General features: G+C 33.0%; 1 protein-coding gene across 5 annotated transcripts in view; it reads right to left on the bottom strand.

The window, feature by feature from the left end:
* The window catches only part of YTHDC2 (YTH N6-methyladenosine RNA binding protein C2), a 68,238-nt gene that overhangs the window by 48,813 nt on the left and 5,919 nt on the right, over nt 1–13,506 (bottom strand). For 4 of the 5 annotated variants that reach the window (XM_049872346.1, XM_049872354.1, XM_049872362.1 and 1 more), the window contains exons 3-8: nt 10,361–10,557; nt 8,550–8,749; nt 4,133–4,299; nt 2,669–2,771; nt 1,627–1,783; nt 584–691 (exon numbers count right to left, since the gene is read on the bottom strand). In XM_049872346.1, the coding sequence (XP_049728303.1) occupies nt 584–691; nt 1,627–1,783; nt 2,669–2,771; nt 4,133–4,299; nt 8,550–8,749; nt 10,361–10,557 (932 nt within the window). Of the gene's footprint in view, nt 1–583; nt 692–1,626; nt 1,784–2,668; nt 2,772–4,132; nt 4,300–8,549; nt 8,750–10,360; nt 10,558–10,815; nt 10,923–13,506 lie in introns of all 5 variants that reach the window. The other variant, XM_049872379.1, reaches the window with a different exon arrangement.

Genomic DNA, 13,506 nt, shown 5'->3' with positions numbered 1-13,506 from the left:
CAATCAAAACTTGAAGCCAAGTCTTCTGTCATGAATAATGTAGGTAAAAGTAAGCAAAGTGATCTAAACCCTAACGTAAAAGCCAGGATATAAGTCATTATGAGAGATGTATTAAAAGGCAAATAATGCTAAATTCAAAGTATAGATGCAATCCCGTAACAAAATCAAGACACTGAAAACTTGACATTAGTGTCACAGATTGGCATATTGTTGCTCACATGCTACTCTTTTCACCCCCATCCACCCATTCCCTGTCCCTGTCTTGTGAAATACGTTGTGGGCAGCCAGCACATACTCACATACTCTTCTGCCCCCTTAAAACTGTGGTTGAATCTTTGGATACAGACACACTTAGCCTCCCAACTCTGGCATCCACGTTCAATTCCGCTCCATAGATTTTAACTTCTGGCCATAAGCTATGAAGTAGAACTCATCAAAAGATACATTTGGGATAATATTCTAATAAAATGTACACAATTATATGTAAGAGAAAAACACTTTAAAGTGTCCTATCTCCATAATATAAAACTGGAGTATTCAAAAAAGTCACTATCAATACTAATTTATTTAATAAAAAGCTTACCTCGTTGTTTTTCCTTTTTGTACTTTAACATTTCTTTATTTGTATATCCAGTGGTTCTTAAAATATCTTCCAAAAACATTTCTTTTACTTCAAATGGTCTTCCCTGTACTAAATAATAGGAATTTTAAAAAACAGTCAATGTATATCTTAGAGATAACTAAGACCACAATTACCACAGCCTCCACCAGACTAAGTCCAGCACAACTAGATGGTTCCCAGCTACCACCACCAACTGCTCTGACAGGGATCACAATACAGGGTCCCGGACAGAGCTGGAGAAAAATGTAGAACAAAATTCTAACTCAAAAAAAAAAAAAAAGACCAGACGTACTGGTACGACACATTCTTGAGAAACTCCAAGAGTATGGGCCCTGGACACCCTTTTAGCTCAGTAATGAAGTCACTCCTAAGGTTCGCCCTTCAGCCAAAGATTAGACAGGCCCATAAAACAAAACAAGACTAAATGGGCATACCAGCCTAGGGGCAAGGATGAAAAGACAGGAGAGGACAAAAAAGCTGGTAATAGGGAACCTAAGGTCGAGAAGGGGAGAGTGTTGACACATCGTAGGATTGGAAACCAATGTCATAAAACAATGTGTACATTAATTGTTTAACGAGAAGCTAGTTTGCTCTGTAAACCTTCATCTAAAGTACAGTAAAATAAATAAAGTTTAGTAGCAAGAGCAGTTTTTGTTAAAGAACAAGGGCAAAAGTTAAGCAGCAGCATATCTGGAAGTGAATGGGAGGTAAACACGGGAGTAGAGACTACTCTTTCAAGGAGTCTAGCAATACACTCAAGAAGCCATGAGAATGAATTTAAGTGGGAATACAGGGTCAAATAAAGCATATTTCTTTTTAAGGCTAGAGCATTGGGCTCACTATACAGTATTAGAGAGCTGTGGGTGGAATAAAAGTGTAGAAATATTAAGACATGACTAATGGAGCAGTATCTCAGAGGAAACAATTTGTGTTAGAATAAACATAATCATACCATATTTGTTCTTTCATAAAAATTCCAGAAGAAATCTAATCATTTAACTTACTATGTATCACTGGACAGCTTCCAAAATATCTTATAAAGAGATTTACATCCAGTGCAGCACTGGAGAGAATTAGTTTCAAAGTTGGGTGCTTTTGCAACAAATCTCTTAACTTTGTAAGTAAAAAATCACTAAATCGATCCCTTTCGTGTACTTCATCCTGCAATAAACAAAAATAAAATGATGTAACAGTTAAAACATTATGGATGACTAAGTCTTTAAAATAATGGAGCTGCTGGATTTTATACTCATTCAAATTAAATGTGGACAAAGCCAGTCAATATTAATTAAAATTTTGTATTATAGACAATTCAGAAATAATCAGACATTAAAAAACTACTGCAGATAACAAAGTACTAACCTTTTTTCTACAGGACATAAAACCAAAGAAACTACAGCAAATTCTATATTAGTGAAGTCTAATTTAATGTAGCTTTAATACAAAATCTATCTAAATATGCTTCTGTTAGTATCAGGTTCAAATGCATCCTTTGGATGCAAGACACAGAACTATTAAGTTTCCAACAGCTGCTTTCTGCAAGCTTATAAAACTTAGTTTTTTTTGGATAAACTGTATAAAAGCTTAAAAATTCTTTACTAAGGGGGGAACTGATCTGCTTATTTCATCAGCTTTATTAGCAGCTTAACCATGAAGTTAAATGACTTATGAAATACACCCCTAATACTGGAAATACAGAATACTAAAGGGGCATCACATGACTATAGAGAAAAAAGAAAACTTTCACCATTTCTGGAGAAATCTAAGTACATTAATTGTTTTCATGTATAAAATGTACATTTAAAAAAAAACCTACCGCCTAATTTTATTTCCCCCCATAAACCTGATGGTAAGAAATCATTAGTCAATGCAAAAACATTTATTTCTAATAATTATATACAACAAAAAATTACTTGACTATAGTAAGCTGTTCAAAAGAATTAGTTTCCATGTATTCCAAAAATGTAATTGCTTACTTAAAATTTAATCATGCCCATAAACAAGCAATCTGAGTTCTCCATGGAAAATTTTCAACAATACTCTTACCACAATAACATGTGTCACAGTTGACAATGTACTGTCTCCCGCCATCAACGTGCGAAGTAATACTCCATTAGTGCAAAATGTCAGAAGTGTCTTTGGAGAAACCCTTTTAAAAAAACCAAAATAATGTGGACAACTACAAATCTTGTATGTAATTAAAATATGATCATATTAAATGCTGGTCTTATAGGTACTTTAATAAATATTACTAATTAATAGTGTACTGGTACACATGGCTTATTAGCAAAATTATGCAAAATATATATTTTATGCCTGATAAAGTCATAAATTTATTACAGCTGCAACCTGTGTAAAGGCGGAAACCTGCCGGAGAAGAAAAACTCAAAAATTTTGCACTAAATATTTTTCACTAAAACAAACAATAGATGTTTTCCACACTGTCAAAGGCAGAAAACTTGCATGCCCAAAAAAACAAGGTAGTCCTGTTGAGTTCCAACTCTCACAGGTTTCACTGTATCTCAAACAGCTTTTTGTCAAGGAACCTAAATAGATTTTTTTAAAAAAAGACAAACACTTTTTGCTTGGGGATAAAGTACATTATAAGTGAATATTTACACAATCAGCTTTTTGAATCACTATATCCAAACTATTCAGAGTACATAGAAACGGTATTATTTGTCAAGTAGATATTACTAGTACCATTACTAAAACCCCCCCAAAACAAAACCCACTGTCGTTGAGTCCATTCTGACTCGTAACAACCCTACAAGACAGAACAGAACTGCCCCAAGGGTATCCAAGGCTGTAAGTCTTCACGGGAGCAGACTGCCACATCTTTTTCCCAAATAGCAGATGGTGGGTTTCAACCATCAACCTCTCAGCAGTTGAGCGCTTAAATACTATACCACCAGGGCTCCTTCATATCATTGCTACTAATAATAAATTCCGTCACTAACATTTATCGAATGTTTAAATTTCACATCATACCTGTGCTCTAGATGCTTTTATTAGCCTAATGTTTTAGATGAGGAAACAAGCTCAAAGAGGTAAAGTAACTTGCACTAATTTCAACCAACGAAACAGGATTTGTATTTTTGGCCCAAGCTTGTAACTATTCTCTGAATATTCAAATAATTATTGTGATGATCAGTGCTCCATCTTCACAAATTTAAATGGGTAATAGATCAGATGTCATTTTGGAACTCAAACTATATAAAATACATTCTCCTAAATGTTACTACATTATTAAACCCTATCAACATAGAGCTCTTTAAAAAGGAGAAAAACAATAACTTAGTTTCCCTTATGCTCTGACCATCATGCTTTGAAACAATATTTATTCAAAAAACTCAGTGATTTTAGACACCAACTCTGTATCCTGATACTTGGAGCAAAATGATCATCTAATGTTTTGATTAGCACTGTCCCTATTTTTAAATGTGAAATGTAAACATTTACTCCTAAATGTAAGCATGATAAAAGAAGCTACAGGAGGATTATCTTTACCTGCTTTCTAATCGAATCTGATACCCAATTGTCTGACCAATCCTTTCTCTTCTCTCTGCAGCAACTCTTTCAGCCACAGCAATTGCTGCTAATCGTCTTGGCTGAGTACAAAATATACGGCAGGGGATACCATTTTTGAAGCAATCATCTAAAAGGAACTGAGGAATCTGAAACAAGTTTTAAAATATTATGACATAATTGTATACCAGAAAATCCAAGTGAATGCACTGAAAAGCTATTCAAGCTGGAAAAGTTCTATAACATGTCAAAATATGAAATAATCATAAGGAAATCAACTTTCAAGTAGCTTAATAATCAGCTAGAAAATGTAATTTAAAAAGATCTTGTTCACAATAGAAACTAAAGCTAACATACAAAAAAAAAAACTTACCAATAAATAGTAAAGGCTTACATAAAAAAGAGTATAAAATGCTGAAGAATGTAAAAGAAAACCTCAGTAATATAAAAATTAAAAAAAAAAAAGCCATATTCCTGGATGGAAACAGTTGACATCATAAAAGTCCTCATTCTCCCCAAATTATTCTATAAAGTCAATGAAATGACAATCAAAATCCCATTGGGATCTTTTTTAATTATGAAAAGCATAAAGAAATGAAAAATGGTCCATAATTTCAGGTTGTGGATACCCTTCTTTAAATAAAATTCAATCAGTTCAGAAAGCTTTAAATTAAAAAGAAAAAACTTTCCCCTACCACCACTACCCACAGTCCCCTGTATGAAATTAACTACTGCTAACTTTCTTACATACTCTTTCAGGGGGAAAAAAAAAGTTACACAATTCAGTGTATTTGTGTATATAAACATCTTTTTTATTCACAGAAGAGTGATTATTGTTTTTAATGTTTGCAATTTTCATTCATGTATCAGATCTACCTAATTCATTTCAGACTCCATCTTATGGATGTGCTGTAACAAACCTAACTATACGTTTAAGTCATTTTCAATTTTTTAGGTATGTTATTATTGATGTTGTTGCTTGCTATTTTAAACAATGCTACAGTGGACATCTATCTTCACATACTTTTGCAAAGATATATGTACCATAAATTACCAGCAGTGAAAATGCTGAGTCAAAGAGTATATGAATTCTTTAATTTACAGAGAAAAATTACCAAACTGTCCTCTAAACCACTTATACTTCTACCAAAAAAGCAGAAGGTGCTGATTTTTCAATATCCATGCCAATACTAGGTATCATCAATTTTTTCATTTCTGCTAATCTAATAGTTAAAAAATATAATTGTTTTGATTTTTATTTCTTTAACTACGAATGACAGAGAGCATCTCTTCATGCATTTCTCATCCTCTGGAATTTTTTTTAACTTTTACTAGTTTATCCAGAAACATAAATACACAAGAACCACCAAGAATTGTTTAAAAATAGACGATAATGAAGAATATTGTAAAATAACTGTAATACATATATATTCTAGTATCTTTATACATAGTAATATATACTGTAAAATTTAAAAAGCAAAAAAGTGGATCCTGGTGTAAGAAAAGATGATTAAACATACATAACAAAAATTCCAGAAATAGACCTAAATCAAAAAAAAAAAAAAAAACACCAAACCAAACTCATTGGCATCAAGTCATTTTCGACTCATAGCAACCCTATAGGACAGAGCTGACCTTCCCCATAGGGTTTCTGAGGAGCACCCGGTGGATTCAAACTGCTGACCTTTTGGTTAGCAGCCGAGCTCTTAACCACTACACCACGGGGTTTCTGAAAGAGACACAGGCACTATAAAAACTTAGTATTTGATTAAAAGTGGCATCTTAAATTGGGAAAAGGATAGGCTACTAAATAACAGTTATACTGGAACAACTAGATATCAAAAAAAATAAGATTTCTACTGATAGGATACAATAAAATAAATTCAAAGTGGATTTTTAAAACTAAGTATAAAAGTATTAGAATAAAATATGTATAGGAAAATATTTTTATGATCTTGGGGTAGGAAAAGCCTTTCTAAGCATTGTCCGTAACACAGAAGCCCTTAAAAAAAAAAAAACAGATTTGATTAAAAAAAATACAAAACTACTAAATAAGTAAAGGTGCCATAAGCAAAACTAAAAAGCAAACAAAAAGCTTGGAGAAATTACTTTTCTATTAAATTACAGATATATATATATAATATATAAAGCACTCTTAAAAATAAATTCAGCAGTGATTAAGGCAAGAGAAAATGGGATATAAATAAGGAATTCACAGAATATAAACAAATATACAATAAGCAGATGAAAAGATACTTAATTCTCAAAGAACTATAAATTAAAACATATTTTGCTTGTCAGATTGATAAAGGTAAAACAAAATTATTCCATTGTTGCTCAGGCTTTAGAGAAATGGGAACATTCAATACTTTCAATACTGTTTAAAGTTATTGGACAATAGCTAGTTAATACAGCTATTAAAATTTTAACTGCCATATCCTTTCTTTGATCCAGCATTTCCACGTCTCGGAATTTATCCTACTGAAACAGTCCCACAAATAAGCAATAAAATATTATGATACACTGTACGAAAGTAAGTACAGTAAAACCTGCGAAAGCCGGAACCTGTGTAAGGTAAAAACTGTCAGAGAAGGAAAACTCAAATATTTTCCACTAAAATGACTGGCAGAAAAGTGGTAAGACCGCATCCTGTCAAAGGCGGAAAACTTGTGAGACCTGAGAAGACAAGGCAGCCCCGCTGAAATCTAGCTCTCACAGGTTTCATTGCACATTACAAGAGCAAGATAGTTTGTCTGAATTCCTGCTCTGCCACTTCCTAGCTATGTGAATTTGGGAAGGTTAACATCTCTAAGTTTCTATTTTTATTCCTCATCTGAAAAGGAGATAATAAAGTCTACATGTCTTAGGCTTATTGAAAGGTTTAAATGAGATAATCCTTACAAAAACCCAGCCACAAAATAAACTGCTACTACAGAAATGATCAGGAATACTATGGAATTGTTTTTAAAATGAGGCATCTCTCTAAATAGCCACTACCTGTTAAGTGAAAAAAAGCAAGATTCAAAATGTGCATATGATATTATCCCAAGTTTGCCAAAAGAAAAATAAAACAATGTATGTCAACGGTATAATGAGAACAAAACAATAACAGAAAAATATACTCCAAGTTTTGGACTAATGTAGGGGGAAGAAGGGTGGCAGGAGAATTAGAACTCATTTACTTCCTACGTAATATTTTCTATAATGTTCGAATTTAACACAACGAACATGAATTAGAAAAACAATTCAAACAGTTCTGCAAATACCTAATATCACTAAAGGTAAGATGGAGCTGGCTAATGATATTAACTTTAAATTCTGCTATGTTAAGTTTATATTTCATAAAACAGAAACACTAGTAATTTTAATGTAGCATTTTTCTTTAACTCCTTGAACAAGTTACAAATATTTCTTAGGTTTAAACCCATTAGATTTATAGTTTCTTCTTGAAAAGAAAAAGTATATTTAATTCCTAGTTAAATTCTCAAGTATCTTTTCATATTTTATAAAATGATATACATAATTGTGAAAACAGGCATCTATTATTCCAATATACAAATATCATTAGCAAGGACATTTAAATAAAAACATTTGTTATATTTTATCAAAACTCCATAATCTCTACTAAATATAAATACACTGTTACACTTAAGGCCTAGTGGCAAAATTTACCCCAAAACAATTATAACAATCTAAGATATCTGGATAGAGTCTCTGGAATGACTTTATGGAATTTTACTTAAGCGTAAAAGAAAAACATTATATATTGTTTTCAGATAAAAATCTCGTCATGCTTTCAATTATTTAGTTTTACAGACTCAAGTTTTAGGGATAAAGAGTTATACTTCTGTGAAAATGGTTAGGTCTTACAAATAAATGACTCTGGTGAGGTTTCTGGTCAACCTCTCTCACCACTCAAGTTATTAAACGAACCAATACAACCACAGGAAATCTTAGGCAATTGTGAAAAGCAAATTTATTTGTCCATAAAAGAAGAAAATGCACAATTATATTGACTATCTTATCTGAATCTCTAGCAAAAGCAAAGTCATTTTACTCTTTTAATATACTGAAAGTTAAGGAATATAAACAGGAAAAAGTCATATCATCATGCCTTACTTCCCATCTGTTGTCCTATTAGTAAAACTTTATGATGATGAACCACCTTGATTCTAAGCATCCAAACCTCATCTGTCATATCAATTCCATTCTACAGTCAACTTTATAATATTTGTTGTTATTAATATTACTTCTAATTTAGCCACTATGTGCAAAACATTTTGCTAAGTATTTTATATATGTTATCTCTAAAATACATGTGCTATAGATTTGATATAAAACTACAAAATGGGATAAAATATTTCTTTCTTGTCCTATAAACAACAAAAAAGAAACAAACCTGTGTGGTCTTTCCTGACCCAGTTTCTCCCACAATCAAAACTACTTTATTCTCTTTAATTATTTTAACAATTTCTTCTTGTTTCTCAAACACTGGAAGAGATTGCCTGAAAGAATCAAATTCGGATTCTCCTCTTTTCACTGGAATCTGAGGTATACCATTGTTAAGTCGTCCACTTGTCTTGCTCATTTCCCGATTTTCTTTGAAAATGAAAAAAGAGCAAAAAAATTATGATCAACATTGAAAAACAAGCATAAAAACAAAGATAGTTTCTAACCTTTCAAATTATTAAGGCTAATTAATTCCTTTCAAGTGTTTCTTCTCTATTCAGTCTACATAAATTTAGCAAGCACTGCCTTAAAATCTGTTGTAATCTTACGCTTAATATCTTTACAGAACATGTTACAAATTTCAGTATCAATTAAAACACTAATTTCTCCACAGTATTTTTGGTGCATGGTGCTTAAAAATGCACAAAAGTCAATCATCAATAACCATTAAAGACAATTTTGATATTCTAAAATGCTCTTGAGGCTTGCTTTAGGTTTCCATCAATAATATCACAGAAAATTAAAATTTTATAGTATGAAACATAATGTATCCAACTTATAAAATCTGTTATATACAATATGAAAACACATTAAGAAAAAGGAAAATAACACGTTTGAAGTTATACACTTAAGATCAAATAGAATAATATTTGTAAATATAAGGCTCTAATGCTTAACAAATTTCCTAACTGAACATTTTTGCCAACATTCACATTTAACTAACCAAGAAGAAATAAAAAACAGGCACAATGTGTTTTATATTCTTCACATAGCTCAAAATGTTGTGTATCTGTTTAAAAAAGTTTCTTGGTATCGGGGATCCTGTGTTTCCTATATCATGCAGACCCACGCCAACAGACAGTAACAATTACGCAAATTATACCACTATAGGTTATTAGGAAACTCTGGTGGCTTAGTGGTTAAGAGCTGCTGCTGCTGCTAATGAAAAGGTTGGCAGTTCAAATTCAGCAGGCACTCCTTGGAAACCCTATGGGGCAGTCCTACTCTGTCTTATAGGGTTGCTATGAGTGTGGTGGTAGGTATGAGTCGGAATCGACTCGACGGCAACAGGTAGGTAGTTGGGTATAGAAGATAAAATAATTTTCTCATTAGAGAAGTTATTTTTTCAAATAATAAAATTAACAACTTCATTTTATAATCTAAATACACATTTATCTACCTTTGAGCAAGTTAATGTACTAAAGACTCTGTCCTGTCTTTTACCAGAAGCTAAGCCCCCAATTCAAAATCTTACTTGTTAGTATGTCACGGCAGTGTAATATAGGAAAAGTCCAGCCCTTGCAGTCAAATCCCAGCAATGCAGCTTACTGGCTGGTTGAGCGGACGTGAACATATTATTTAACTTCTCTAAGCCCTAGTTTCTTCAGCTGTGAAATAGGGGAAATTCTTACCTATAAGGTTGCTATAAGGTCCTATATGAATCCACCAGCCACTCCTTGGAAACCCTATGGGGCAGTTCTAGTCTGTCCTATAGGGTCGCTGACTCAGAATCAACTCGAAAGCATGTGTTTGGTTTGGTTTATTAGTATAACATTTTTCTAAAAACTTGTATCAACTCTATGACATGCCTTCACGTTACATTTCATTCCAAAATTTTCACAACTTTCAGTCATTTTTAACAATCTCCATTCAAAATGAGAAATCTTATTTCATCTTAGCTTTTAAAAATACATCTAAAATGGAAAAAGAACAGTCATCAAATAATAGGATAAACAAGGAAGCTCCCCAGAAAACACATACCAGCTTCAACTGCAAACACATTCCCTCTTTCCGTTTTAGGCAGAAGTTCAGTACGCTCTTTATTGGTGACAGGAAATCTTTGAATTAGGCTCCTAACAGCATGTTTTGTATTATGAGTCAAATTACAGGTCATCATTGCATGAGCTGCTTCTGATCCATCTTTTTTCTTCACAGTTAGGTATCTATTTGCTCCCTTCCTGAATATCAATAAAAATCATTTATTTACCACATATAGTCAATCTGTTCACATATGATATAAGCCTACTCAGAAAATACATCTCAAGCAAAACATTTTTAAAAATCAAAATGCTTTGAGATAAGATACTGAAAGTCCTCCCACCCCAAAAAAAAATCAGTAGAGGGGCCTGGTGCTAAAATGGTCAAAAGACCATTTTCATTTATAATTTTAAAATGTTACAAAGCCTATTATAAATCAACAAAAAAGGCTTACTTACCTATAAGTTTTAAAGTTTGTCTCTAACAGGCTTCATAGTAGATAAAACATCACCAGTTAACACATGCTGGGAAGCATACAGAGGGAAACCAACTTGAACAAAAGAATCTAGAAATGATAATGAAAAAGTTACAGTTCACCATTCACACTAGAATGTCCCACTGAATGTTTCCACAGCATGCTGGTAATGTAATGTCACACTCCATGAAGATCTGTTAAGAGAGCCAAGTTAAGTGGTTGGACCAAAAAAGCATATATCAGCATTCCTAACAACTATTTTCAGATGTACATTTTTTTTTAATGAACTTTTTCAAAGTTTCTAGCTCTAGCCTTTAATTGTAAGGTAATAATGATTTATAATTGTTCTCAAGTTATGTAATATAGGAGTATTTGTTTCTTCAACCGGCCCAGGATTGACCATGCCTTTTATACAATGTTATCACACAGGAAGTCTTCAAATGTGTTTTGACTGATTTAATCACACATGTCCCTAACCTAGCAGTGTAGTACTGGTTAAGGGCTCAGGTTCTGAAGGCATACAGACCTGGGTCTGAATTCCAGCTCTACTACTCCAGCTGTGGGATCATAAGCAAACTGTGGCTCTGAGTCTAAGATAAAAATACAGGTATCCTCTGCTTTTCCAAAGTTCGCTTTACACCTTTTTGCTTTTACAAAAGACCTACATTAGTACCTGTTTTCACTAACCAAAAGAAATTCGAAGAGGATTTTAGCTTTTAAGAAAAAAGGCAAAAAGCAGAAATAGCTTTCATGGTTTGTTTTGCAGCAAGCCATTAAAGATGCAGCGCGTATCCCAAGCAGCGAGAGTGGCATCACCAAGCTCCTTCCCTGGGAACTACACTCAGCATCTCGGCATCAAGCCACCATACTGTTGAACTGTGTCTGTGAGCATCTGTGCTTTAACTCGATTTGTTTTGTGCATCTGTTAGCACAGTGTATCCTATGGTATCAGAAAGCTAAGAGAGCTCATAAAAGTTTTATGCGTTATTTGCTATGATTTGGTAGGTTATTTTTGGGGTCTGGGAATGCTCAAAAGTTCTTTCCATACAAATTAATGGTAACTGCTTCTTCGCTTTATGCCATTTCCACTTATGAAAGGCTTCATAGGAACGCTCTACTCTCGGATAGCAAGGGAAACCTGTAATAGCTACCTCAAAGGACCATCATATGATTAAATGAGATAATGCATGTAAAATACAGTATCTGTTAAAGGGTAAGCACTAAATAAAAGTTTTTATTATTATAATTAAGAAGCCCCTGTGGCACAAACTGTTGAGTGCTTAGTTAACAACAACAAAAAAACCCACTGTCATCTAGATGATTCTGACTCACAGCGACCCTAGAGGACATGGTAGAACTGCCCCATAGTGTCTCCAAGGAGCGGCTGGTGGATTTCAACTGCTGACCTTTTGGTTAGCAGCAGAACACTTAACCAAAAAACTGTCAATTCAAATCCATCCAGAGGCACCTCAGAAGAAGGCCTGCCAATCTATTTCCAAAAGGTCACAATCATTGACCATGGGGGTCGCCATGAGTCACAAATGATGCAAAGGCAATTGGTTTGGTTTAGGTTTATTATTATAATTATAGTCAGAAAAACATCATTTCTTATATTTTAAAAAATTACCCAAATTCTTCAGAAATTTTTAACTATTTGTTAATGTCACTATCATATTATAGAAATATGCAACACAGCTACAAATACAATGAAAATTACATGGATAGTTTTTTAATTTTCCTAAGATATTAAATTGTTCAATAATATCTTCATCTTAAGACTGATATTAAACTTGTAATTAATCCATAAAGCTGTAGCTATCTAAATCTACTAAATGAGCCCTTCAATTTACTAAGATTTTTAATTTCTGAAAATTCATTAGTGAATCCTTTAATGAATTGTAAACTTTCTATGGTGTCATCTATTCCTTAACAAGTGTTTGTTGTCATTGTGTGCCATTCTTAAGTGATGCCGTAGGGATAAAACAATTAAAATAATTTTAACCATTTCCTCTCCAATACTGTAATACAGAATTATAATTTTCTTAAAGTTTGTAACATACTAATTCACACTTTTTTATGATTACCTAGAAACTAAAAAACCAACCAGTTAACTTTATTTTTTTCACTAAACACAGTTGCTTTCATACCATGGTCACTATAGTTGTGGTAAATTTGTTCTTTTTGTGGCCTTCATAGCCTAGAAAGCAGCGTGGAGGATAAGCCCTATAATGTTTTCATTCTAACTCCTGACAATACCTTGCTATGACAATACTCTTGACAGTACATTGCTATGAATTTACTGTGAACATCAAAAATTAACTGAACATTAACTTTGTTTAAATTCCGGCTCTTCCATTTACTAGTTGTGTGGCCTTGAAAAATTATTTAACCTACTCTAAGCTTTAATTGCCTCATCTGCTATGTAAGCACCAGATGTTAATAACAGAACCCACAAGATTGTTGTGAGGATTAAATAAGAATCCATTTGAAGCACCTAACACAAGAGCACTTAACAAATTTTAGCTGCTTTTATAATTATTGGAAACCATAGTTTTCCCCAGTGGACATCCAAAAATTCACTAACTAGAGTTGATCACTTTAATGCAACCTTCCAAGGTAGAAGGCAATGGAAGCAGTAAGCCAAATCTGAAAAGGGAGTTTTCTTCTAGAGTTG

This window comes from Elephas maximus, chromosome 2 (genome assembly GCF_024166365.1).
Source record: "Elephas maximus indicus isolate mEleMax1 chromosome 2, mEleMax1 primary haplotype, whole genome shotgun sequence".
NCBI lineage: Eukaryota > Metazoa > Chordata > Mammalia > Proboscidea > Elephantidae > Elephas > Elephas maximus.
This window is presented reverse-complemented; position numbering and strand designations above follow the sequence as displayed.